Source organism: Scyliorhinus canicula, chromosome 11, assembly GCF_902713615.1.
Source record: "Scyliorhinus canicula chromosome 11, sScyCan1.1, whole genome shotgun sequence".
Lineage (NCBI taxonomy): Eukaryota > Metazoa > Chordata > Chondrichthyes > Carcharhiniformes > Scyliorhinidae > Scyliorhinus > Scyliorhinus canicula.
In genome coordinates, this window is record NC_052156.1 from 163,791,091 (window position 1) to 163,818,659 (window position 27,569).

The 27,569-nt window shown below is 44.8% G+C and overlaps 1 protein-coding gene across 1 annotated transcript in view; it reads left to right on the plus strand.

The window, feature by feature from the left end:
- The window catches only part of cdc123 (cell division cycle 123 homolog (S. cerevisiae)), a 32,062-nt gene extending 6,077 nt beyond the window's left edge, over positions 1-25,985 (plus strand). The window contains exons 2-13 of the mRNA XM_038811920.1: positions 805-876; positions 2,266-2,326; positions 2,474-2,506; positions 3,239-3,334; positions 10,691-10,797; positions 12,990-13,038; positions 13,673-13,748; positions 13,839-13,961; positions 17,181-17,209; positions 20,354-20,470; positions 22,930-23,067; positions 25,637-25,985. Of these exons, the coding sequence (XP_038667848.1) occupies positions 805-876; positions 2,266-2,326; positions 2,474-2,506; positions 3,239-3,334; positions 10,691-10,797; positions 12,990-13,038; positions 13,673-13,748; positions 13,839-13,961; positions 17,181-17,209; positions 20,354-20,470; positions 22,930-23,067; positions 25,637-25,678 (943 nt within the window). The 3' untranslated portion in view covers positions 25,679-25,985. The remainder of the gene's footprint in view (positions 1-804; positions 877-2,265; positions 2,327-2,473; positions 2,507-3,238; positions 3,335-10,690; positions 10,798-12,989; positions 13,039-13,672; positions 13,749-13,838; positions 13,962-17,180; positions 17,210-20,353; positions 20,471-22,929; positions 23,068-25,636) is intronic.
- Positions 25,986-27,569: the final 1,584 nt, after the last annotated feature.

Sequence of the window (27,569 nt, forward strand, 5' to 3'; positions counted from 1 at the left end):
TAAACGATGTATTTCCCTGATATTGATAGCAGCATTTCCTGATTATTAACAACTTGTATTGTGGTTCGGTTCTTTCATTGAAATCTCCTTATGCCGTATTACGCAAGTAATTGTTAAACATTATGCTGCATTGGCACGTTATTAGCATGTTGAATATTTTATACTCCAGTATTATGTCCATCATGGATCATCACTCCTGCAGAACATCAGTGTACTTGGGAATTGGACAATGCAAAAAAAAAGGGCGTACTACACTCATTTATGATTAAAGTATTAAAAGGTTTTATGGAAAAATGAGCACCAATTTCTATTCAGTCAGGCTGTTGGGCATATGGATTTAATGGAGACTTCAAACCACTTCTTGCAAAGTAGAACTAGATTACAAACCAGTATTCCAACAATGTCCTTTTGTAAACTAGCAGGACAGAGCAATAGAGGCAAAGAAAAAAGTAAAATGTGTGCAATAAAACTCATTTCTTTCTGTTACCATCAAGAGTTTCCTGAAGTTAAAGTAAAGAGTATTTAATGAAATGAAAAATGAAAATCGCTTATTGTCACGAGTAGGCTTCAATGAAGTTACTGTGAAAAGCCCCTAGTCGCCACATTCCGGTGCCTGTCCTGGTGCCGGTGCCGGTGCGAGGCTGGTACGGGAATCGAACCGTGCTGCTGGTCTGCTTGGTCTGCTTTAAAAGCCAGCGATTTAGCTCAGTGAGCTAAACCAGCCCCTGCTGGTTTAAGGTCTAAAACCTTTTCCTTCATTAAATGATATGTATAGACATGTGACATTTGTTTCTTTTTTTACAGTATTATCCTTCCCTTGCCGCAAAATGTAATTGATTATTTACTGGATGATGGGACACTGGTGATTTCTGGAAGGTGAGAATCAAATTTGGTGTGCTTGTGTTGTGGTTGTGGTAATACAGTAAAAAAGACATTTCAAAATGTGGCATTCATAATGGTCTTGTTTACTATTTTTCAAAAAATTACTCTTGTGTTACCAAACCATTTGAGTGCAATAGCGACTAATTATTTTATCAATTGGCTTGATCCTGTAGAAAACTTAAAGCTCAGTAATTCAAACTGGAATCACAATGATTTACAACTTTAATTATCTTTATTATTGCCACAAGTAGGCTTACATTAACACTGTAATGAAGTTACTGTGAAAATCCCTTGGTCGCCACATTCCGGCGCCTGTTCAGGTACACAGAGGGAGAATTCAGAATGTCCGATTCACCTGACAAGTACGTCTTTCGGGACTTGTGAGAGGAAACTGGAGTACCTGGAGGAAACCCACGCAGACACAGGGAGAACATGCAGACTCCGCACAGACAGTGACCCAAGCGGGAATCGTACCTGAGACCCTGGTGCTGTGAAGCGACTGTGCTAATCACTGTGCCACCATGCTGCCCTATTTCAGCTTAAGCTGAAAAACTTTGCTCTCTTTATTAAAATAGGAAGAAGTAATGTGAGTGCAAAATGGGAAATCTAGCCAGTTTACCACTAAAGCTATTAAAAGGAAGAATTTCATTTCTCCAGGTACCTTTTATAGGGAACTGCAGATTTTGTACATTTTAAGTAATGTCCCTACTGCACCAGCCCAGGGAATTCTTGTCAGACATAAGGGAGTACATCCGCATTCTACATTCTGCTGATTACTTGTGGGCAGTAAAGAGCAGAGCAGGCGTAAAGATTTTGACCCAACAATTATTTTGAATCTTTTTGTTTTAAGTTAGTTACACTTTAACTGGCACTATCTTACTTCCAATGGATTTGGTGTTTACAGCCTATCAGGACAATAATTAATTTCTCGTTTTGTAAATTGGTCAAAGGAAGCATAAATCTTTCTGATGGCACATTGTCTTTCTGATCTTAGTGATGGTGTAATTTGCCACTAATGCAAGTGCTGCAGTTTAGGGTGAGCCGCTGAATTCCATTTGATGAAATAAAGGGCTGGAGAACTGGGTGTTTCACAGCGCCATGCCGTTTACTGGCGGCAGGATTCTCTATCCCGCCACTGGTCAATGGGATTTCCTATTGAAGTCACCCAACACTGCCGAGAAGCCCGAGGGCGGGGGTGCGCTGCCGGCGGGAAAAGCAATCCCAACAGCCGGCTAGTGCTGGACAAAATCCTAATCACTGAAAAAGTGCAGATATGTTTTAACTGTTCCATGTTATCCTGAATGGTTAAGCATTCCTTTCATTTCATCATTTCCAATGCGTCTTGAACCCACATTCCTGAGTTTTGTTTCCATTTTGTTTTAGAATTGAAACTCCAAGTTGTTCACACGCAGGTGATGGCAGTGATGAAGAACAGGATATACAGGTCAGTGTTGTTTAGTGTTGTTCACTGTCTTAATGAGAGAGAATTTGTTTTCATGTTAATGCTGTATATTTACATTTAACGATCTGATACAATAGTTCATAATGTAAGAATGTTTGCTAGGTAACCTTTTATGTTTCTTTTATGCAGTGGTCAGATGATGAGAATGTGACGACTCTTACGGTAAGGGATGTACTTGCACACATGTAACTGTGATATTTATGTTTAATCTGATTAGTTTATTGGCTGAATATCATTTATGATTTATTTTGGGACACCGAGAAGGCTAATTCGGTAAAAGGAAATGGGATTGTAGCTTTTATTCCTGAACTTAATTTTAGCAACTACCTTTCCCGAACCAAGAGACAGCAAGGTTTTTCATTGTATAGTTTTCAATTGCAATTTTCGATGTTTTAGTTTGTCAAGTTTGTAGAATTAAATGTAGATGTCTTTCTTAGTCTCAGCACAAGCCTTAACCAATTAGGAATGAGATAAGGAGAACTTTCTTCACACAAAGGTTTGTGGATCTTCGGGCTTCTCTGCCATGGAAAGCTGTGAATACTCAGTAATTTAGCATGTTCAAGGCAGAGATGGATTAGATTTTTGAATATCAAGGGATATTGGGGTAGAACAGGAAGGCTGATATTCTGCCTCAACTTATGACATAATAAAGCAGCTTGAAGGGCTGTATGGCCCACTCCTCTCAGATTTCCTACGTACCTAAATATAAAATTCAGGATATTGTACTAATCCAGCTTGTGAAATCAAGTCAACCATTATACTGCACTTAGAAAATGAACAATTTTACGATTAAACGTTTTACTGAATTGAAGCAGTCGCTGGTTTGGGATTAATAGTACTTCTGCTTTTTTAACATTTGAAATTGAACTTTGTGCATCTTTCTTCCTCCTGCAGGCACCGGAATTCCCAGATTTTGCAGCTAAAGTACAGGAAGCTATAAACTCGCTTGGGGGCAGTGTTTTTCCAAAGCTTAATTGGAGCTCTCCAAGGGTAAGAAATCTAGGGAAGAACTACCACTTGTTTGGAAGTGTTTAGTGCCAACATTTTGCCGTTAGTTTTATATGATTCAGCTTCAGTCACCCTCCAGGAACACTGGCAAAATGAAAAGCAAATTTATATTTGGTTTGAATCTATTTTTTATTTTTAAAATTTAGAGTACCCAATTCATTTCTTCCAGTTAAGGGGCAAGTTATTGTAGCCAATCCACCTACTCTGCACATCTTTGGGTTGTGGGGGCGAGACCCACGCAGACGCGGGGAGAATGTGGAAACTCCACATGCACAGTGGTCCAGAGTTGGGATGGAACCTGGGACCTCGGTGCCATGAAGCAGCAGGGCTAACCACTGCATCACCGTGCTGCCCATTGGTTTGAATATATGTTTGCCATTCAGGTGGAGTGTGATTGTATCAGACAATTTTGGTTTATAGTAGATCTTTCCAGAAGTAAATCGCTACGTTGTGATAGATTATTCAAAAAACAAAACAAATTCTGTACTGGCTTACGAACTTGTTCATGAATCGATCTTGAGTTTCTTATAGATGCAGACTAATTCTAATTGGTTATCATTCTGTCACCATACTCGGTCAATGCCCAAGGAGCGCAACCAAGTAAACCTCGAATGGCTCCATCAAGCTTTATCAAAGTAGTGCAGTCACCTTGCCAAAAGGGTAAGACTCCTTACTTTCTGAAGTTGGGTCAGGTCTTAGAGAAATTAAGCCACCCAACAGAATCACTGGGATTTTGAGAAAAGAAACCTGAAAGAGGGATTTGTGGGCATGGCTGTCATTTTGTTAGCCTTGGCAGACTTGTTTGGATCTGATCAGAACGAAGAGTAGTTGAAGATGACTTGTTTGGATCTGATCAGAACGAAGAGTAGTTGAAGATGACGGTCTATGCAGCTTCTCAACGTGCCATGCTACGATACTGCTTTGAAATGCTGGAAACATGCTGGTCTGGCAGCATCTGTGGAGAGAGAAACAGTTAACTCTTCAGATCGATGACATTTAATCAGAACTGGAGAATGTTGGAGGCTTAACAGGCTTTAAGGAGGTTCCGAGGCAGGGAAAGGGAGGGAGGCAGAAAAGAACAAAAGGGAAGGTCTGTGACAGGATGGAAGGCTGGACAGATGAAGTGACAAAAGGGATGATGGTGCAAGGCAAATGGGAGATGGTAATGGGACAAGTAAAGAAACAAAGAGCATAGACTCCAGAGGAAGTGTAAATGGGAAAAACAGAATCTTCAACACGGCTAACATTGATAATTGGGGGCAGAGATTGCAATTTGAAATGCTGAGCCCAGTTTGGCTACAAAGTGCATAATCAAAACAATGGGACGCCTTTTTGAAACCAGTGTGATCAGTTTCAATTTTGACTGGGGATGGATTGAATGGAAGGAGTGCAAATTGAAAAAGAGTGGATTTACACCATCTTTCGTTCCTTCTAAAGGTGTGATATAGGACAACTATAGGTCAAGTCTGGAGTCAGGTTGAATAGATTTTGTTGGGAAAGACTTGGCCTTATTTGAAACAGAATTTGGAATATGCAAGAAAATTATAGAAAAATGAATTGGTGACAGTGGGTGGATGTGCCGTGACTGGGGGTGGGTGCACCGTGACAGTGGGCGGGTGCACCGTGACTGCGAGTGGGTGCACCGTGACAGTGGGCGGGTGTGCCGTGACAGAGGGCGGGGTGCACCGTGACAGCGGGTGGGTGCACTGTGACTGCGAGTGGGTGCACCGTGACAGTGGGTGGGTGCACCGTGACAGCGGGCGGGTGCACCGTGACAGCGGGCGGGTGCACCGTGACAGCGGGCGGGTTGCACCGTGACAGAGGGCGGGTGCACCGTGACAGTGGGCGGGTGCACCGTGACTGCGGGCGGGTGCACCGTGACAGCGGGCTGGTGCACCGTGACAGCGGGCTGGTGCACCGTGACAGCGGGCGGGTGCACCGTGACAGCGGGCGGGTGCACCGTGACAGCGGGCGGGTGCACCGTGACAGCGGGCGGGTGCACCGTGACAGCGGGCGGGTGCACCGTGACAGCGGGCGGGTGCACCGTGACAGCGGGCGGGTGCACCGTGACAGCGGGCTGGTGCACCGTGACAGCGGGCGGGTGCACCGTGACAGCGGGCGGGTGCACCGTGACAGCGGGCGGGTGCACCGTGACAGCGGGCGGGTGCACCGTGACTGCGGGCGGGTGCACCGTGACTGCGGGTGGGTGCACTGACAGCGGGCGGGTGCACCGTGACTGCGGGTGGGTGCACCGTGACAGCGGGCGGGTGCACCGTGACTGCGGGCGGGTGCACCGTGACTGCGGGTGGGTGCACCGTGACAGCGGGCGGGTGCACCGTGACAGCGGGCGGGTGCACCGTGACTGCGGGCGGGTGCACTGACAGCGGGCGGGTGCACCGTGACTGCGGGTGGGTGCACCGTGACTGCGGGCGGGTGCACTGACAGCGGGCGGGTGCACCGTGACTGCGGGTGGGTGCACCGTGACAGCGGGCGGGTGCACCGTGACAGCGGGCGGGTGCACCGTGACAGCGGGCGGGTGCACCGTGACTGCGGGCGGGTGCACCGTGACTGCGGGCGGGTGCACCGTGACTGCGGGCGGGTGCACCGTGACTGCGGGCGGGTGCACCGTGACAGCGAGTGGGTGCACCGTGACTGCGAGTGGGTGCACCGTGACAGCGAGTGGGTGCACCGTGACTGCGGGCGGGTGCACCGTGACTGCGGGTGGGTGCACCGTGACTGCGAGTGGGTGCACCGTGACAGCGGGCGGGTGCACCGTGACTGCGGGCGGGTGCACCGTGACTGCGGGCGGGTGCACCGTGACAGCGGGCGGGTGCACCGTGACAGCGGGCGGGTGCACCGTGACTGCGGGCGGGTGCACCGTGACAGCGGAGGGGAGTGAAAACATTTATGATTTCACCTCTACTGAATCTGTATTTTCAACCGCCTTCCTGTTGGGAGATGGTAAATGCCGGAGGCTCGAAAGATACTTTTCACTGAGTTCAATGAAAGTAGGGTATGCTTTAGGATAATTTGTGACTAAGTGGTAGTTGTAAGTAGTTGGCAATGCGGACTGTGATTGCACATTGCCAGACTGAGGCCTGCTTCTGGTACTCTCTCCCCAAATCACTCTGCCTCACTATCTCGGTGCTTTCAAAAATCTCCCAAGAATCTTTTTGCTTTCCATTCAGTCTCTTTTCCCTCCCGTTGTTTTCATTGGCGAAACAAATGTCACTTTCCTTTCCTTACATAATGGCAAAAATGAATGAGCTCGAGAGGAAAGAAATTATTAAAATTCAAGACATGAAATAAAGTTGTAGTACTTGGTTACTTTCATTAGGTGGCATATCTGTTCATCAAGAATTGAAATAATCTTGCATGAATGAAATTGAAAAGTCTTCTCGAACTAACTCAAGTAGCCGGCAGCTTTTCCTCCTCTCTCCACTTTTGTGAAGGCACAATCGGGGTTATGATTCAACAGGCAGCGAGTTGTGCTACTGCCTTCGTTCTGTGTTTTGTCCATGTGGCTATCATTCAGGATTGTGTGTTGACAAGTATTGAACTGCAAGAAGGAGATCACTATTTGTCCTTAAACTAATGTTACTGATACCCTTATCCAAATGCACGAGTAGCAATCAGTTCTGTGAACATTAACTAGTTTGGTTGGATACTGATACCAATTGTAATGTCTTAAACAGCAGTAGATGCTATCTCAATTAATAATTTTACATCCAAGGTCAATAGATTTTTATTAAAAAAGTGTATAAAAGGATTTAGAACCAAGCAGGTGGATGGAGTTGAAATACAGATCAGTCATGATCTCATTGCAGTACCTGCTCAAGGGGCTGAATGGTCTCTTCTTGTTCCAATGTTATGCCTTCATAAAAGATAAGAACTCAGCATTGGGCGGCACGGTGGTTAGCTCTGCTGCCTCACTGAGCCAGGGTCCCGGGTTCGATGCCGACTTTGGGTGACTGTATGTGTGGAATATGCACGTTCTCCCCATGTCTGCCTGGGTTTCCTCCGGATCCTTCGGTTTCCTCCCACAGTCCAAAAATGTGCAGGTTTGGTGGATTGACTATGATAAATCCAAAGATCAGGTGGGACTGCGGGGAGGTGGACCTAGATAGGGTGCTCTTTCAGAGGGTTGGTGCAGACACAAAGGGCCGAATGGCCTTCTGCACTGTAGAGATTCTATGATTGACCAAGAATCAAAGCTCAGCCTTCCTCGTCTATATAGCTCATACTCGCTGCTTTTTGATCATGACCTGCTTGATGATTTATGTTACAATAAACATTGGAGAAGATTTGTCCTTGCTGGGGAATTTAAATAGGCAGTCTTTTCAACCTTACATTAAATGTATAAGGCTAGAATTTTCTGGCTATGAATATGTATTCACAAAGTTCTTAAACGTTATGGGTGGAATTCTCCCAAAGGCCCGACGCCGTCGTGAAACCCGGAGAGGTTCACAACGGCGTCGGAGGCCTCTCCTGGCCCCCTATTCTCCCCCCGCCGGGGGGCTAGGAGGGCCGTGCCGGGAAACTCGGCCGCGGGCCTTGCCGCTGGCGTCAAGGCCCGGCGCGCCGAGAAAGAAGCGGCTGACGCGCCTAATGACGTCAGCTGCGCATGCGCAGATTGGCCGGCTCCAACCCATGCATGCACGGTTGCCGTCTTCCCCTCCGCCGCCCCGCAAGATGTGGCGGCTTGATCTTGCGGGGCGGCGGAGTGGAAAGAGTGCGTCCCATTGAGACGCCGGCCCGACGATCGGTGGGCACTGATCGCGGGCCTGTCCCCTCCCGAGCACGGTCGTGGTGCTCAATACCCTCTAGGCCCACCACAAGCCCCAAACGGGCATCTCGCGCCGTGTTCACGACGGCAGTGACCAGGTGTGGTTGCCGCCGTCGGGAACGGCAGGCCGCTCGGCCCATCAGGGTCGGAGAATCGCGGGCCGCCGTTTTTTACAAAACACGACACCCCATTTTGGGGGGTGTGGGAGAATCGCGGGAGGTGCGAGAGCGGACCTCCTGCGATTCTCCCACCCGGCATGAGGAGCGGAGAATTCCGCCCTATATATTCTCTTTTTTTTAGTTTTTTTATTTTGCACAAATTTGTAACAGTTACAGAGAAAAATGGCCCTGTGCAAAGAACCTTAACATAGTGAAAACGAACAGTGGGAAAGAATAAACATGTTAATAAGGCACTTCCCCAGCCAGCTCTGTGTGCCCATGCCACACGTGTTCAACTAGACTAACGTGGCCCTAACCCCCCCCTCCCCCCCCGCGCAGCCTCCCCTGCCCCCCGAGGCCTGACCTGCCCCCGCGCGGCCTCCCCTGCCCCCCGAGGCCTGACCTGCCCCCGCGCGGCCTCCCCTGCCCCCCCCCCCCCCCCCCCCCCCCCCCCCCGGCCCGCCCTGCCCCCCGAGACCTGACCTGCCAGGTCAGCCCTGTGCTTGGCCCTAGCCTGCCCCACCCCACCTCCGACTCTCCCTGGTGCCCCCTGACCTACGCTAGCTACACTGACCCCTGCCCTTGGCGCCTGCCTGTCTCCCGTCCCAGCGCTTGGGCCCTCCCCCCACACACCAGGGACCCATTAACCTAATTGTATCCCACCGTGCCCTTTCAAGTCCCGTAACCAGCCCCTAGCCCATCCTTCTATCAGAGGCCCCGATCTCCCGCCAAAAGGTACCAAGTGCAGGGCCCCCTTTGCAGGACCCCTCTCTTTCCCCCCCCCCCCTTGTTGCAATCCCCCCAAAACACCCTAAACAGTGCGCCCTCCAGCCCCCACTCTCTGTCCAGGCTGAAAACAATCTTGGATAAAACATTACAGTACAGGATAGTTTAACAAACCGCCGCCACACAAAAGCTCTGAGAGCCCAAAGTCCTTTAGCTCCAGTCCAGCTTCTTCTTTTACTAAAAGTCCCAATCAGAGCAAATTAGGTTAACAGGCCGCCGCCACTGTACAGCACTGAAAGAACCAAGTGCCCATTAGTTCAAATCAAGCTTCTTATCTTTAATAAAGGTCCAAACCTGTTCTGGTGTCTCAAAGTAGTAGTGGAGTTCCTCAAACGTAACCCAAAGCTTTGCAGGATACAGCATTCCAAACCTCACCTCCTTTTTGTAGAGGGCTGCCTTTACCTTGATGAATCCTGCACGCCTCTTGGCCAGCTCCGTTCCCAAGTCCTGGTAAATGCGCACCTCGCAGTTCTCCCATCTGCTGCTCCTCTCCGCCTTGGCCCTTCGCAGCACACGTTCCCTGTCAGCAAGCCGGTGAAAGCGGACCACCAAGGCCCTCGGTCGGTTGCCCGTCCTGGGCTTCCTTGCGGGGGCTTTATGTGCCCCATCCAACTCCAGGAGTTGAGGGAAGGCCTCCGGTCCCATCAGCGCCTCAAGCATACCCGTCACGTATGCGCCCACATCCGACCCCTCGCAGCCCTCGGGGAAGCCAATGATCCTTAAATTCTGCCTCCTGGCTCTGTTCCCCAGCTCTTCAAGCTGCTCCTGCATCCTCCTCTGGCGGGCGTTCAGCTCCTCCACCTCGTGCTCCAGCTCCGTTACCGAGCCCGCCTGGCTGGAGAGCTTCGCCTCGACCTCCCTGAGCACCTTCCCTTGGGCCGCCTGTGTCTCGACCATTCGGTCCATCACCGCTCTCATCGGGTCCAGCGTGTTCCTCCTCAGCTCGGCGAAGCAGTTCTTGAAGAACTCCACCTGCTCCTCCCTTGGCCAGTGAGCCTCTGCTCCCCGGTCCCCGCCGTCCGCCATGCTTGGCCGCCCCTGCCTGGGGTCCCCGCTGCTCCCGCTTCCATCCTTGCCGCTCCACTCGACCACTTCTAGTCCAGCTGCCCATACCCCGGAAAGGAAGCCTCTTCCCTATCGTCTCCTCCACCGATTCAGGCTGCCAGGTCCCAAAAAAGTCCATTAACCAAGGTCCGTTTGCCCATCGCGGGCGGGAACGATCCGACCTGCCTCCCGCCCTATATATTCTCAATTTATTCTCTATTAGATTTTTAACTTTTTGTTTTGCAAATGCACAACTGTGACTCACTGCTGCTATGTACCAAGTATTCAGGGTGAATGAGAGGTCCTGTTGATGGGTTTGTTTACTCCTGATTGTCTAGGTCAGGGAATTCGATGTTAGGTCATTTATTGTTATCATAAAAATTCTCATTCTTGCGTGAGGTGTGTTGTGTTTAGTTTAAATGTAAAACATTCAAAGTTCTTCTCTAATTTAACAAAGCATTTTACAGAAGGAAACTTGGGTTATACCAATCACCCCCAATAACTATATGGTCCATTCCCAATGATTGTTTTATGTCTTTCTACTGTTGTTTTTTCATCCTCCAGGATGCTCAGTGGATTGCAATGAACAGCTCACTCAAGTGCAATAATCTCAGTGACATCTTTCTGCTCTTGAAAAGTTCTGACTTTGTCACTCACGACTTAACGCAGCCGTATGTACTTGAATCATCAATATTTTTACCTTCAGAGATTTTTCTTTTTGTTTGTCTGATCATACCAGTGGAATACGTTACGTGCTTTCCAGCCAAATGTTCCCCCTGTTGCCACCTTGCCTTCTAAAGCCCTACTTCTTGCATTCTGACACCTTGCCCAAACAAAGGTTATTTATATGCAAGCTTGAGCAGTATGCGACAAAGTCACTTGAATGCAGGAGATCACAGCCAAGCCCAGATTATGTCATGTGGGTGGGTGGGCTGAACTGCCCAGTCTCTAATCATGGGGTTGTTCTGCATCGTTTTGTTTTGTACATTCACGGGATGTAGGCAGACAACGTCAGCATTTATTGTCTATCCCTAATTGCGTTTGAAAAGTTTGTGATGAGCCACCTCCTCGAACACAACAATTCAGGGCCAACCCCATTTCTGTGGGTCTGGAATCTGACACAGGCCAGATCAGGTAAGAATGGCGAGTGTCCTCACCCCAAAGGACATTCGTTGCTTGTAATTTCATGTGTTTTTAAAAATTTAGTGTATCCAATTCTTTTTTCCAATTAAGGGCAATTTAGCATGGCCAATTCACCTATCTTGCACATCTTTTTGGATTGTGGGGGTGAGACCCACACAGAAACCAGGAGAATGTGCAAACTCCACAGTGACAGCGACCTGGGGTCGGGATCGAACCCGGGTCCTCGGCGCCATGAGGCAGCAGTGCTAACCGCTGTGCCATCGTCCCACCCCTTGCTTGTAATTTCATGATAATGATTACTGATACTAGCTTTTGTTCCAGTTATAATTAATTGAATTTAAATTCCCAAGCAGCTGTGGTGAGATTTGATATCATGTCTGCGAATTATTAGTCCAGGCCTCTGGATTACTAGGCAGCATGGTAGCACAAGTGGATAGCACTGCGGCTTCACAGTGCCAGGGTCCCAGGTTCGATTCCCAGCTGGGTCACTGTCTGTGCGGAATCTGCACGTTCGCCCCGTGTCTGCGTGGGTTTCCTCTGGGTGCTCTGGTTTCCTCCCACAGTCCAAAGACATGCAAATTAGGTGGATTAGCCATGATAAATTGCCCTTAGTGACCAAAAAGGTTAGGAGGGGTTATTGGGTTGCGGGGATAGTGTGGAAGTGAGGGCTTAAGTGGGTCGGTGCAGATGGGCCGAATGGCCTTCTTCGGCACTAGATGTTCTATAACCGCTATGCTGCTATAACCCTGGGACATCACCCCTTCAAGTGGAACTTAGACCTTGTACCACCCCGTGTAATTTGTAGATTATATGCAAGTATTCCAAATTATTTTGAAGTATTGAATGCAATCTTTTTATCAATAGGTGTGGGGAAATTTTTTTTAAATGTTTAAGTAGCAGATGTGTTTGTGCAGCATTCAGTGTTGTTTTGCCATCACTGTTCATCCTTCCAGTTCGCTGGGAAAGTTGTTACTGCTTCGAAATTTCAGGGTTGTTTCACTATTTTGGGTTAGAATGCTGATTTGGAAGAGCTTAAAACATCTGTGACACTCTGCCAAAGAAAACGCTCTGAGATCATTGCTATTTTTGAACTATGCTGACTGTAAACAGAATTCAGTCCACGTTACTTTTCTCAATCATTTATATTTACGGATCAGTTCCAGCAAGAATAAAAGACAATGCAGCGGATGGCGTTTCGAAATGTTAATGAGACATTCCGTCCATCCCTCAGAATAATGGCTACTTGGGCACTCCTGAACCGTTTCCACACTGGCCACAGACTTTGTGCAGCAAAACAGCACAAGTGGGGCCTTGCAGGACACCCAGCCTGCAGGCTGCAGTTGGGGTGCCCCCCCAATCAATGACTCACATCATTGGAGACTGCCCCCCTGGACAAAATTCAGCGGAGGGCTCCGAGATCTCCACTTCGCCAAAGCGGAAGCGATTGCCCGGTTGTTTTCTAAAGCTCTGCTGAAATTTTCCGGCCATTGGGATTCTGTTTTCCCACCGGCAGTGTACCCCTGCCCCGTGGGTTTCCAGCGGTGTGGGGTGGCTTCAATGGAAAATCCCATTGACAAGCGGCGGGAATTGAGAATCCTGCTGCCCACAAACGGCGCGCTGCTAAGAAACACGGCTGGGGATCTTCAAATCTCACCCTCTTATTATCCAGATAGTTAGAGCTTATCAGAAATCCGTTGAATGTTTTATTCTTTTCACCCAGATTTCTTCACTGTACTGATGATTCACCAGATCCCAAAATATATCCTCAGGTAAGTCAGTCTGTAGCTTCAAATCTCTTGGGTAAATGTAAGGGTGACTATGATTCATATGGTGATCGACTATCAGATTTCTGAATTGATTCTACTGTTTGGAGTATTGTTTAATGTGACTCGCCCATTTGAAAGTGATACTTTTGGCCTGGATTTTATTATTAAAAATAATGGTGAGGCTGTCAGGTGCGTGTGTTTATTAAAATGTTAATGGGACCGCAATTTCTGACACCCACACAGTGTGGAAATTAAATTGCTGTCACAGTAACTTCATTGAAGCCTACTCGTGATGATAAGCGACTTTATCTTTTATCTTTATCTATTATGAACCCATGGTCACATGCTTTGCTAACTACTCTCTCAATATGCCCTGCCACTTTTATCACCTTTCTTTAAATTTAAGTGAACAATTACTGCTTTTTCCTTTACACTGTATATCATATTTTTTACGTAGCTCGGACATGTTAGTTAGATCTGATGATGTGTTGATATTTTATTGGCTGATTATTTGTCTGTTACAAATTCAACTTTTACACCGGGCCAAGTTACTTTTTCTGGTAATTAAGACTGAGTTATTAAAATTCACAGTGAATGTTGCTAAGTTGACATGATTAAAATCCAGATTTCTCTTTAGCTTGTTCTCAGGAAATGGTGTGAATTAATTCCTGGAGGGGAGTTCAGATGCTTTGTCAAAGAAAATAAACTGATAGGTACTGTACTAAAAATGTAACTTCAGCTGTTTAAGTAATAGCTCATAACTAAGAAACTGACGTCAATTTTCTGTTTTTTGTTTCTGGCAGGGGTTGCACAAAGAGACCACACACAGTACTATGATCATGTCTGTAACCAAGCAGCCAATATTCTTAGCTCCATACTAGATTTCTTTAGAAATCAAATACAGTACAAGTTCTTGGATGAGGATTGTAAGTATCTTCAAACTTGTAAGGGCTATTTACATATACTGTGCTGCACTGATATAAGATACACTACCACCTGATTTATTTCCCTCCGCATTTCTTGGATCACTTCATCTTGAGTTGTTGCCACTACCATCATGTATATTTTTAAAAATCTCCATTTATTCTTACAGCAGCAGATTAAATTTTAAATATGATTTTGTTCCTTCTCAAACGTGATAAGACAATAATCATGCCTAGGTATGTGTTAATAAGACTGCTGTCAGCAACAGACTCCCCAGGGATGGCAGGACTGCCATATGAGGAGAGATTGAAAAGGTTAGGATTGTTCTCACTGGAGTTCAGAAGAATGAGGGGGGATATCGTAGAGACTTATAAAGTTCTAACAGGACTAGACAGGATAGATGCAGGGAGGATGTTCTCAATGGTGGGGGAACATGATGGTGGAGATGAGGAGACATTTCTTCACCCAACGAGTGGTGAGCCTGTGGAATTCATTACCACAGGAAGTAGTTGATGCTAAAACTTTGAATATATTCAAGAGGAGGCTGGATACAGCACTTGGGGCGAATGGGATCAAAGGCTGTGGGGAGAAAGCAGGATTAGGCTATTGAGTTTGATGATCAACCATGATTGTGATAAATGGTGGACCAGGCTCGAAGGGCCAAAAAGCCATCTCCTGCTCCTATCTTCTTTGTATCTATAATTATTGATCCAGTGTAATCACTGAAATTCTGATGTGCGCTTACTAAACTTGTCACCCAATCAAAGCTCAAGTGATTTATCAATGCTTTAGGAATCCAAGATACTTTGTATTTCTTTATAATTGTACAACGCACAGAATGTTTAATGGAAAAATATATTTTGAAGGGAAGGAAGGAAGATGTGTTTATCTTGCGATTTTAATCTGATCCAAACCTTTTATTTAACTGAACATTCTTCGTATTGTATGATTACCATCTTAATAAGTGGAAAATGTCAGCAGTCTTATTCTTTGTAATATTAAAAAAATATAATGGTAATAAACAGATTTCCAATGTAGAAGAACAGAAATCTTATTGACCTGCAGTCAAATGATTGCTTCACAGTAGACAAGCTTAATGTGCTCTGGAACGATCACAGTAAAGCTACAGAGTTGGCAGCTCACCTGGGAGAATTCAGCATTGCAGAATGTTTAGAAATGGAGAATGAGAATAATAAAACCTGCAACACTGTCCAAACTCCAGAGGATAGAGGCCTAGTCTACGCAATCTCTCTTTGTAAAATAATCCCCTCATCTCAGGAACCTGCTTATTAATTCTACGTGGCTCTCCTTTGAAGGCAGGTGTATCTTTCTTTGGGTAAGGAGACCAAAACTGTATACATACTCTAGGTATATTATCACCAAGGCCTATATAAATGTAATAAGACTTCTTTACTCCTGTACTCTAATTATTTTATACCGAAGACAAACATTCCTAATTGCTTGCTAAACCTGCATAATAACTTTCTAATTTCCTATGTAAATGCTTCATTTGAATCAATGTTTCTTAATCTCTCTCCATTTAAAAAAATAAATAAAAATATTTTTCTATTTTCCCTATCAGTGGATGACTTCACACTTCCGCACATTAGATCCCAACAGCCACATCCTTACCCAATCACTTGACCCACCTCAGTACCTTTGCAGTCTCCTTGTGTCCTCCTCACAGCTTTCTTTCCCACTTAATTTTTTAAAATCTTTTTTTATCATCAGCAAACTAGGATACATTGCACTTTCCCCCTCATTTAGATCATCGATATAGATTGTGCTATGATCTCACACAGCTGAGAGTTTTCCGCCTAATTCCTATTGACTCCAGTTTTGCTGGAGCTACTTGATGCCACACTAGTTACAGCCTGCCAGACTAAAAATGGTGGTCAAAATCCTGCAACTTCCTTCCTAATAGCACTATGGGTGTTCCTACAACACATGGGCTGCAGTGACTCAAGAAGGCAGCTCACCACCACCTTCTTGAGGACAATTAGGGATAGGCAATAAATGCTGGCCTAGCCAGTCACACACATTTCCCATGAATCATTAAAAATTTTTAAATGACTCATTTATCTCTACTCTTTGTTAACCAATCCTCCCATCCATTCGAATATTTTACCTCAAATCCCATAAGTTCTAATTTTGTATAATATCATCTTGTGTGGTCCTGGGTGCTCCGCATCCCCCCACAGTCCAAAGATGGAGTGGCCTTGCTAAATTGCCCCTTGGGGTAGGGTTGTAGGAATAGGGTGAGGGATCGGGCCTAGGTAGGGTGGTCTTTCGAAGGGATGGTGCAGACTCAATGGGCTGAATGGCCTCCTTCTGCACTTTCGGGATTCTATCAAATGTCTTTTTGAATATCCAAATACACTACATCTACTCATTCCCCATTATCCATCAGCAGTTAAATCCTCAAAAACTCCTAGAATTTGTCCCTTGTTGACTCTGTCTGATCAAATTATGATTTTTGAAGTGCCCTAGTATCATGTTCCTAATAAAAGGCATTTTCCCTGCCGCCGACATCAAGCTAACGCTACTTTCTCTTTCCCTCATTTCTTGAATCATGGGGCTATGATTGCAACCTTCCAATCGACAGGGACTGTCCTGGAATACAAGATATTCTAAGGATATATAATATGATTTTACCAAATTCGGTATCAGATATTGAATGATGAAATAGCCGAAGATAGTTAGTAATGGGCCACAAATACTGGCCTTGCCAGTGATCCTCAAAAAATATTGTAACTTTATATATTTGGGTAACACTACATTCAAGAATCTAAGACCTTGTATAGTCTTTCAAAGGTAGTGAGTTTAAAGGCCAGGTGATATTGGACTAGGGCATGCAGACTGAATGTTTATAAATACATATGTGATATCCTTACTCATTCCAGTTGGATAGCAAAAGCAAAAAGGAGGTTGGTAAACAGAGAGGTAGAGTTGGTTGGAGGATGAGTTTTTCTGTAATGCAAGCTGGGAAGTTGCAAAATTGAGGTGGTAGGCGAGAGGGTGCAAGTACCACGTGGCAAGTTCACATATACAGATTGTTGGTATATTCTGTAACAATAAAGTAATCCAGCACAATCTTGATTCAGATGTCTATCCACTCTGAAACATAACCTCAATCTTTTTATCTCTGATTGTTATACGCTCTCATATGCATTTTTGATGCTTCAGAAAGCTTATCCATGACTACAATTTTCTGTTTACAGTTGTGTTTGATGTATACAGAGACAGTCAGGTATGTAATCTTATCTAAAATAACAATATAATGTTTTTATTGTTTTCAGTTTTGAAGATAATGTGCGCCTTGTAGCAGCATTCTGCATTTCCTTCACCAAATCGGGCCACGTGCTGAATAAATATTTGCAGGCTAAACCCCTCCCCTATTATTGCTTGAACCTTGTCCACTTGTCCATAGAATACCTACAGTGCAGAAGGAGGCCATTTGGCCCATCAGGTCTGCACCAACCCTTCAAAAGAGCACTCTACCCAGGCCCACTCCCCCGTCCTAACCCTGTAACCCTGTGCATTGATGATGTCCAATCCACCTAACCTGCACATCTTTGAACTGTAGGAGGAAACCAGAGCACCTGGAGGAAACCCACACAGACGCGGGCGGCATCTGCAAATTCTGACAGTAAAAAAGGCTTGATGAAGAAAGGGAAGGAAAGTCGATGAGAGCCAGAGGGACTGAGATGGCCTCCGAAAGGCCAAGAGGTTTTGGGTACAGACCAAATCATGGAGAGATAACATAGGGCAAGAAGGTGATCTTGAAGATGGGCTGTTCAGTAATAGGGTATCTCTGGCATAGAGGAGCTGCAGGAAAGATGTTGAGGTTTCAGAGACGGACAGAGCATGTGAAAGTATAAGATTGTAGGAAGATTCTACAGTTGGCATTCATAAGGGTCTTTGTTACCTATTGCCATTAGGTAGGTTTTATCTCTGAAATTGATCTGCCAAAATAACAGGTAATGTTAGTCTGAACTTTAAAAACTTGTCTGGAAATGACTGGCAGAAACTGCAAGTGACAGTGTACTTGGCACCAGTTATGAGGCTGAGACATAACTGGAAAGATGATTATTTTAGGTTTTAATGTGCATCATGTTTTTCTTTCGCTGATTTCCTTTATCCACATTCAGTATGTTCCCCTGAACATTGTTGGGATGTATTTCTATCCGGCAGCGCCAGTTCTCTGAAGCATAATCCAAGTCACTCTGTTTCTCGAACTGAATTGGAACAGTGACTTTCAGTGGGCTGTTGTATTGTGAAGGCAACTTTCCAACAGATACCACTGGATTGCAAGCAGGAGCAAGGATCCTGTCTGGTTTTCATATCCTCCCCCCACACACAGGCCGTTTTAACACTCCCAAACCCTGCTCTGCCTGAGCTTGGTTAACTCCATGCAGGCTGAGAATTGAACCTAGGACTTTCATGTCCTATAGGAATTGAAACCTTTACCCACAATATAATTGTAAAATCTCCATCCGACAATACTTAATGTTGCCCAGAGCCTCTAAGATGATGACATAGAAACCATTCAAGCATCTGCACCCAAACTTGCAGTCACCTGAAGACGCAGCTTGAAAAGCAATGTAAATGTCACCACAGTCTCAGAGGACCATAGGGTGCTCGCCCTTTTGAGAGAGCTAACTGGTGGTGATTAATGTCTTCTTCAGCCAGAGGGTGGTGAATCTGTGGAACTCTACCACAGAAGGCTGTGGAGGCCAATTCACTGAGTGTCTTTAAGACAGAGATAGATAGGTTCTTGATTAATAAGGGGATCAGGGGTTATGGGGAGAAGGCAGGAGAATGGTGATGAGAAAACATATCAGCCATGATTGAATGGCGAAGCAAACTCGATGGGCCAAGTGGCCTAATTATGCTTCTATGTCTTATAGTCTTATGATTTAACCCGAGGGTCACCGCACCTCAGGTAAGGGCCAAGGGTGAGAGGACACTTCATGAATAACTTCATGATTAATAAGGGGATGAGAAAAAATATCAGCCATGATTGAATGGCGGAGCAGACTTGATGGGCCGAGTGGCCTAATTCTGCTCCTATGTCTTATAGTGTTATGATTTAACCCGAGGGTCGAGGGCCAAGGCTGAGAGGAGCCTTCATGAACAACTTCAGTCAGTCATTTCCCTTATTTAGGCAGATGTTTAAAGAGATAAAACCTACCTAATGGTAATAGGTAGCAAAAGACGCAAAACTGAACCTTATGAATTGAACCCACGCTGTTGGTGTCGCTCCACATCACAAACCAGCTGTCCAGCCAACTGAGCTAAGAAAAGTAACAGTTGACCAAAGGCCCATTTTTCATTTCCCAGACATCAAAGAAAGCAGCTGAAAGTGATTCAGGGCCCGATTCATTCTCCAGGAACACATCTGGATCTTGCTTCTCAGCTTTAAAGACCACCATCAGCAATGTTACTGAGAAAATGTTACTGTCCATTGCTACCCTGGGTGGATAGAGGGTAAAAGTTCCCAAATTCTCTACTGATAAATGTTCTTGATCACAACCGGAGGAGGGTATCCTCTACTGCAGGCGTATTCAGGTTTCTGTGTTCGTGGACTGCATGGGCACCGTACTATGGTTTCTGGAAGTCCAGTTAAAATTTAAAACCAGGTTCCCGTTAGTATCTCAAGTTGCTGATACTAACAAATCTTTAGGATTTATACCAGTGTATCAGTAGCATTATAAAAATGCCCCCACGTGAATTTGGTTGTTATCTCCATCTTATTAATAGCCTGTCTCTGAGCCTACATGTGGCACTAATTATTTTAGAATAAATTTAGAGTACCCGATTAATTTTTTTCCAATTAAGGGGCAATTTAGCATGGCCAATCTACCTCACCTGCACATCTTTTGGGTTGTGGGGGCGAAACCCACGCAAACACGGGGAGAATGTGCAAACTCCACACAGACAGTGACCCAGAGCCGGGATCGAACCTGGGACCTCGGCGCCGTGAGGCGGCAGGGCTAACTACTGTGTCAACTTGTGACACTAAAGATTATCATTACATTTTGGGCCTATATCCATCCAGCATGAGCTGATTCAAAAGCGTCCACATTCAGTTTGTGAAAGACTGTTAGTTTGAGGGGGAAAAAACTTTTATTTTTATCAACTTCGACGAGTTGCTTTTCACAGTAACTTCATTTGAAGCCTACTTGTGACGATAAGCAATTTTCATTTCATTTCTGCTGGAATAAGGTTTCAACCCTAAACAGATTGTTTGTTTGTTTGCTTCCATTGTGCCATTCTTTCTGCATATTTTTAATCTGCTACTGTATCTCAGCAACAATTTTTTATCTTTGGTCAAAGATCATTTTTGGTGTAATTGCCATTTTAAACTTTTTTCCTGCAATCTGTTTCATAGGGCAAGATGTGGCTTATAGATTTTAACCCATTTGGAGAAGTGACCAACTCCTTGCTTTTCAGCTGGGAGGAGCTGACATCTGGCCAGACTATCAGCAAAGGAGACCTTAAAGATCCGGTAAGTGTTATGAGCGACGTAGTGGATATCTGTTCACTAATTAATTAGTATATTTCTTTGTGCCTGTTGTCCTCTACTTGGAGCTCCATGCATCCTAATCACCTGCGTGCTGAAACTAACCCCTCCTCGCGTGCGGTCTTTTCTCCTGTTTGTATTTTGTTGTATATTTCTGCTCATCAAAGCACCTAATGGAATACAAATCTTTCCCTCTCTCTTTCCCATACTCTCTCTCTATCTCTTTCTTTTCTCTCTCTCTCTCTCTCTCTCTTTCTTCTCTCACCATGAGCTGAACTTCAAATTTCATTTCCTCTCCATTACAAGGGCTGCTGCAGTTCCACATCTGGATTTTCATCTTTGCCTCTGCTCACCTGCTGCCGAAACTGCTTGTTGTTTTGGTTTTTGTTTCTACTGTGATGATGCACACAAGATGGTGATGAGGTAGAGGTCGAGAGTTCCAGGATTCTGCCTTGGCAACGATGTAGGAATGGCAGTGTGTCCAGGCCAGCAAGATGTGTGACTTGGCGGGGAATTTGATTTTGATTTTTGATTTGATTTGATTTATTGTCACATGTACCAAAGTACAGTGAAAAGTATTTTTCTGCGGCCGAGGAACGTACACAGTACGTACATAGTAGACACAAGAATAATCAACAGGGAACATTGACAAATGGTACAGCGGCAAAACAGTGATTGGTTACAGTGCGGAACAAGGGGCCAAACAAAGCAGATACATGAACAATAGCAGCATAGGGCATCATGAATAATATTCTTACAGGGAACAGATCAGTCCGAGGGGGAGTCGTTGAGGAGTCTTGTAGCTATGGGGAAGAAGCTGTTCCTATGTTTGGATGTGCGAGTCTTCAGACTTCTGTACCTTCTGCCTGATGGAAGCGTCTGGAAGAAGGCAAAGCCTGGGTGGGAGGGGTCTCTGACAATGCTGTCTGCCTTCCTGAGGCAGGGAGTGGTGCATACAGAATCAATGTGGGGGTAGCAAGTTTGTGTGATGCGTTGGGCTGAGTTCACCACAGTCTGCAGTTTCTTGCGATCTTGGACCGAGCAGTTGTCACACCAGGCTGAGAAGCAGCCAGATAGGATGCGATCTATCGCACATCTGGAGAAGTTGGTGAGAGTCGATGCAGACATGCCAAATTTCTTTAGCTTCCGTAGGAAGTAGAGACGTTGTTGGGCTTTCTTGACTGTTGCATCAATGTTAGTGGACCTGGACAGACTGTTGGCGACCACCCCCAGGAACTTAAAGCTATCGACCATCTCCACTTCGGAGCCACTGATGCAGACAGGAGTGTGTGTTGTGCTGCGCTTCCTGAAGTTGATGATCAGTTCCTTGGTCTTTCCAGCATTTAGAGAGAGGTTGTTTTCAGTACACCATGCAACCAAGTGATTTATCTCCCTCTTGTAGTCTGATTCATCGTTGTTTGAGATGCGGCCCACCATCTGGAAGTGATGGTGTTCCCATAATCTTGGTGATCTTTTCCATCTTGGTCATAGTTCTCCTGGATAGTCTAATTGTCACATTGTATAAAGTGTGAAGATAATTCAGTGATGAATAGACACTGAGCCAATCCCCAGCAAACGATTCAGAGGTGGTTCGACTAAGCGTTGGAAGGAGGTTAATCATGTTCTTTGATGTGGTTGATGTGTAGTTCAAAAAGAAAAAAAAAATAAAGTCTTGCATTTCTATAGCCCTTTTTACAACCACCAGATAGCTCAAAGCACATTAAAACAAGTGAATTACCTTTGAAGTGCTGCCGCTGTTGTAGTGTAGAAAACACAGCAGCCAATTTGCACACAGGAAGCTCCTACAAACAGCAGAGTGATAATGACCAGATAATCTGTTTTAATGATTAGGGGATGCTTATTGGCCAGAACGTTGGGAATAACTCCCCTCCCCCGCATTTCTTCACAATAGTATCATTATATCTTTTACATGCACTAGCTGGGAAATGGGACCTCAGTTTAATGTCTCAGCTGAAAGTGGCACTTCTGACAGTGCAGACTTTGATTCTTGCACTCAAGCTGTGGAGTGGGACCTGAACCAGCAACTTTGTGACTCAGACGAGGGTCCTACCAACTGACATGTTGGGGGAAGGGGGTAAATTCAAGGGGGGAATTCATTCAAATTCAATTGGAGAGGCCCCAAACCCACATAACATTTATCAATTCTTCCTGAACCTTTCCGCCGTTCCACCAACTTCACAGGAACACTACTCCACCAAGGTGCATTTTATTAATACTTGTTGCTTTTGAAGTAATTTTGCATTCCATTGGCCTCTGACCATTAACCTAATTACTGCCACTACTCAACTGATTTCAACATCTTTTAGCTGATAAACCTTTTTTGCTTCTGTGCAGATTTTTGAAAAGAGAAGAACATTTATTGGGCTAGTTTGGCGAATTTTGTGTACTGCATTTTATCTGTGACCTTTTACTATTACTTCTAGGATTCTCCTGCCTTTCGCTATATAACAAGTGAAATGACTGTACAGCCTAGTCCCTGTTTGAGCTATCGGTTGCCAAAGGACTTTCTGGATTTGTCACGAGGAGAAGATGCTCATAAACTAATTGACTTTCTTAAACTGGTAAGCTGGATGTAGAACTGTTTAAATAATTCTCATTTAACTAAAAGAATAAAACTATCGGTGAAACAAACTGCAAATTGCCAGTTCAGTTCTTGGGGTCAGAATAAAATAATATTTTTAACTGTGGTCAGGTCTTCTTTGTGTGAAATGATGGGGCCGGGAAACTGGCTTGTTGTCATTCCAGTGGTAAGAGAGAAAACATTCCTAACTAGATAGGTTAAGCATCTTTTGAATGTGAACCCTCTCCAAAGATTTGGTCAGTTCTCAACAATGCTGCTGGATGCAGCAATGTGCAGCATTCGATTGCGCCTTCAGGGAAATGCCTTAAACCATTTGCTTTGGCCTCCAGAAGTAACCAATCAAGCACAATGACATTGAGGGGAACTGAGGTGATGTTGCTGGTGTAGATCATTCCGCTGTCCTGGCAAAAAGAACAGAAACACAGGCAGTTGGGGGGGGGTCAGTAAATTGAGAAGAAAATCATATGAAATTGCCAACTGTTGTTAAGTCTTATTCTTTTTAGAGTTCCATTTATTTTTATTTAACGTCTGACCTTGCACAGTGAGCTCCATATTTCCAGCTTGTAACAGCTGGCAGTATTTCGCACAACAATGAAGTCTGTCATTTGACTTGAAAATCTAGCACGAGTAGGTGGGAAGTTCACACTGGCCAGGGAATAGAAAATACACATTTGTGACATGCATGAACAATGATGAAGGGCCCAAAAGCATATTGGTAAAACTTCCTTTGTTACAAATTAAAAGCAGGGACGTTTTCCTGTAGTTTTTAGTCGGTTCAATTTGCAGTGATTTCCAGTTTGACGTATTTTAAAATTGTGCCAAGCAAAATGCTGCCAAACAAGTCCAGTTCAATATGGCCTTTCCTTTATTGTTTCAGGATTTGATACAGTCTACTGATCATTTGGAATCTATTATATTCACAATAACCCCCCCCCAATTAGTGATTCCCACTGCATGTCAGAGTATTGGGTAATGGAAAATATCAAAAACCGAACCAATCTTGTACAGGGCAGAGCAATCAACCAGATTTGCCAATAATTTATAGCAATAACAAGAACATTAGGCATGTCGTATCTGCACAGGTCTTTTTGGTAGTTTCTGCGCGTAACAGTTTATTGTCGTATTTCCCAAGGGGGCAGGAAATATTGAAGCAAAAGCTCAAGTTCAGGATTCCAGAAGAAACTAAGGAATCTTCAGCTCGGGTCAAATTCCCACCTCGTGTATTGGGCTGCAGCTAAATTTAAAAAGGTCCAAGAACAGCAGAATAGTCACATTCATTATTTAACCTGATGGAGCTCTCTCAAATCCAGCAATCGATTCTTTTAAAATAGAAAACTGGCAAGACGCACAATGTTTACTATCTGAGTTGTTTCCCTTAAAGTAGCAGAAATATTCAAGTTCATTTGTCGGTAATGGACTCCAATGCTTCTGTGACAACGAGAATATTCCATTGTACAAATGGGTATAAACAGAGATGCTGGACAGAGCTGCACATTAGCCGGATGAGTGAATGTTAGCGTACCATTATCTATAACTATACCTATCCACAAACTGCTTTGCCCACCTTTGTGTTCAGTGATTTGACTAGAAGTCATATATAACCTAATGTCCAAATTGAGCAGTGCATTGTGCCAGCAGTGCTTCGCCTCGAGATTTATATTGTTGATCGTGTGAAGTTTTAAACATGTGTAAGTTTCTAGTGAATGGGAAATTTGAAATTATTCTTTATAATTTTCCTTCACATGCTGATTAGAAATTTGTGATTGAGGATAAAGTACAGATACTGGAATAAACTGGGTAGGGTATTCATCTTTCGTGTAGACGAAAGAGAGAGAAAGTGTTCTGCCCAATACACTTCAGACCCAGGTTGGATTTTAGGTTGTTAAAAATAAGTTATAAAGCAAGATAAAATGTGTCATGTTGTGTAGGGGAGTGACGTGCTTCCAATTTGAAGCGTTTTATTTTCAATTAGTTGGTGAGGGGATGAAGTAAAAAGGGGGGCGGGTGGGGGGGGGGGGGGGGGGGGAAGCTGGGTAGGCCGACCTCTTCATTTTTGCATATCGGTATCAAATCTGAGCAGAGAGCTTTGCACAGGCAATGCCATCATGGAAACATGTCTGTGGTAGTTCCCTGCAGCAGATTAAACTTTGCTTTCAGAAGCAGAAGGAAAACAGTGAATTTTCAGATTATCAGAGCAGATAATCTAGCCTTTCAGCTGAACAAAATCCTGCAGTTGCCAGCCCAGGACCGACTCTTTTTCTTACAGTCCCTGCATGGAGAGGTTTATGTCTGGAGGGGCTAGGGACGCCCAGGCTAAACTGTCATCCAGTCAGCAGGAATGGAGAAAAACTTGCACATTACCCCAGGCCTTATGATGAAACCTCCAGCTCAAAGGTCACTTTGGGCTTGATAACCAGATACTTGTCCCCTCTCAGCGAGTTAATAATGTGACGAGGCTTCAGAGACACAAAAGAAAAAGAAAACTTGTAAAGAAAGACCGATCCTGTTAATACTTGTTTATGGTTACACTTTTTTCCTTCCAACATAAGACAAGAAGTCAAGAACCAGAAAGTTCAGAGGATGAAGGATAACAGTCCTCCCGTTCCGTGGTGATCGTCTTCACTGGATAAATGCAAAGCAGACAAAAGACTTTAATATGAAGTTCATTTGGTTGCCCTTGATACACGCCTTTAGCAAAGCATTATTTTGACTGAGAAAATTTGAAAACTTGCATAGTTTTATGTAGTAAAAGAGGCTGATGTAACATTATTGTAAAGATTATGAAATAACTTGAAGAAAATGTAGAATAACTATGAAAGATAACCATGTGTTATTGAAAGAGACTATATATCTAGGAGTATGATTAATTTCGGTAAAATACATTTTTATAACTTGGAATGAATTCAGTTATTTTGTTGTCATAAATTGTCCATGTGCGGAGTCTGCACGTCCTCCCCGTGTGTGCGTGGGTTTCCTCCGGGTGCTCCGGTTTCCTCCCACAGTCCAAAGATGTGCGGGTTAGGTGGATTGGCCAGGCTAAATTGCCCTTAGTGTCCTAAAAATTAAGGTTAATGGGGGTTGTTGGGTTACTGGTATAGGGTGGATACGTGGGCTTGAGTAGGGTGATCATTGCTCGGCACAACATCGAGGGCCGAAGGGCCTGTTCTGTGCTGTACTGTTCTAATTCTAAAAAAAAAAAAAAATTGGTGCGCTTCCCATTCGCTAAAGAGATCAGGAAAAGGATGGGGTGGAAAGTGAAGGAAAACGTGCTAAGAACGGATTGTAGCAACATTTGGCCAATTCATGTTGTGCAGAACAAGTCACCGACAAGATGGGGCATAATGGGACAGCACTTTTGTGTGCCTTGGCCACACTATACATATGCGGACACAGTGAGCCGTGAGGACAACTCCTCTTTTATTTATATATATATATATATATCATCTGGCAGCTCATTATTCTCACAAGTCCAACAAGTATTTTTGTAACTTGTTTTTGAGCACGCATGTGTGGTCATGCGGCGGATCCAGCTGATGCAAATTGGGACCTGCCATTAAGAACAGTGTTGATATAGTCACACTTGTTAAGGATGACTATTCCAGTCCCGTTGTCAGGTTTACAGATATATATGTCTGGGTTGATCTTGAGGCCTCACCACGCTACCAGATATTCCCATTGCATGTGAAAATTGGCTAAGTCATTGGATATTGCACAATACAGCACGGTAGCATCGTGGTTAGCACAATTCCTTCACAGCTCCAGGGTCCCAGGTTCGATTCCCGGCTTGGGTCACTTTCTGTGCAGAGTCTGCACATTCTCCCCGTGTGCGCGTGTGGGTTTCCTCCGGGTGCTCCGGTTTCCTCCCAGGGTCCAAAGATGTTCAGGTTAGGTGGATTGGGCCATGATAAATTGCCCTTTGTGTCCAAAATTGTCCTTCATGTTGGGTGGGGTTACGGGGATAGGGTGGAGGTGTGGACCTTGGGTAGAGTGCTCTTTCCAAGAGCCGGTGCAGACTTGATGGGCTGAATGTCCTCCTTCTGCACTGTAAATTCTATGAATAAGGTTGCACTAGACCAACTGGGCTTGCTTTCACAGATTTTCCACATTGAAGAATTCCTTCACCTTTGTGAAAACCACACAAGACTTGCATATTGATAGCAACATATTGTCCATGTGCTTGTTTGGCACTGCGTCACTATAACATGGGGATCTAGACGCACTGCCATTGTCAACTCGTGCAATTGAGTTGAGTTTTAATGAGATCCTGTATGCCCAAATAGATGGTGTTTCGATGGGCCCCCCCTTGAGGCTCGTAAACATCTTTGTTGGGTTCCACAGGAAACATGTCTTTGATGGAATGACACCAAAGCTCCCACTCCTCACATATTTCTGGGACATAGATGAAGCCTTTGCTATATTTGAATTTCCTTACATGACTGAATGGGTTCAACCCTGAGCTGAAATTCACATTTGAAGTGGAGC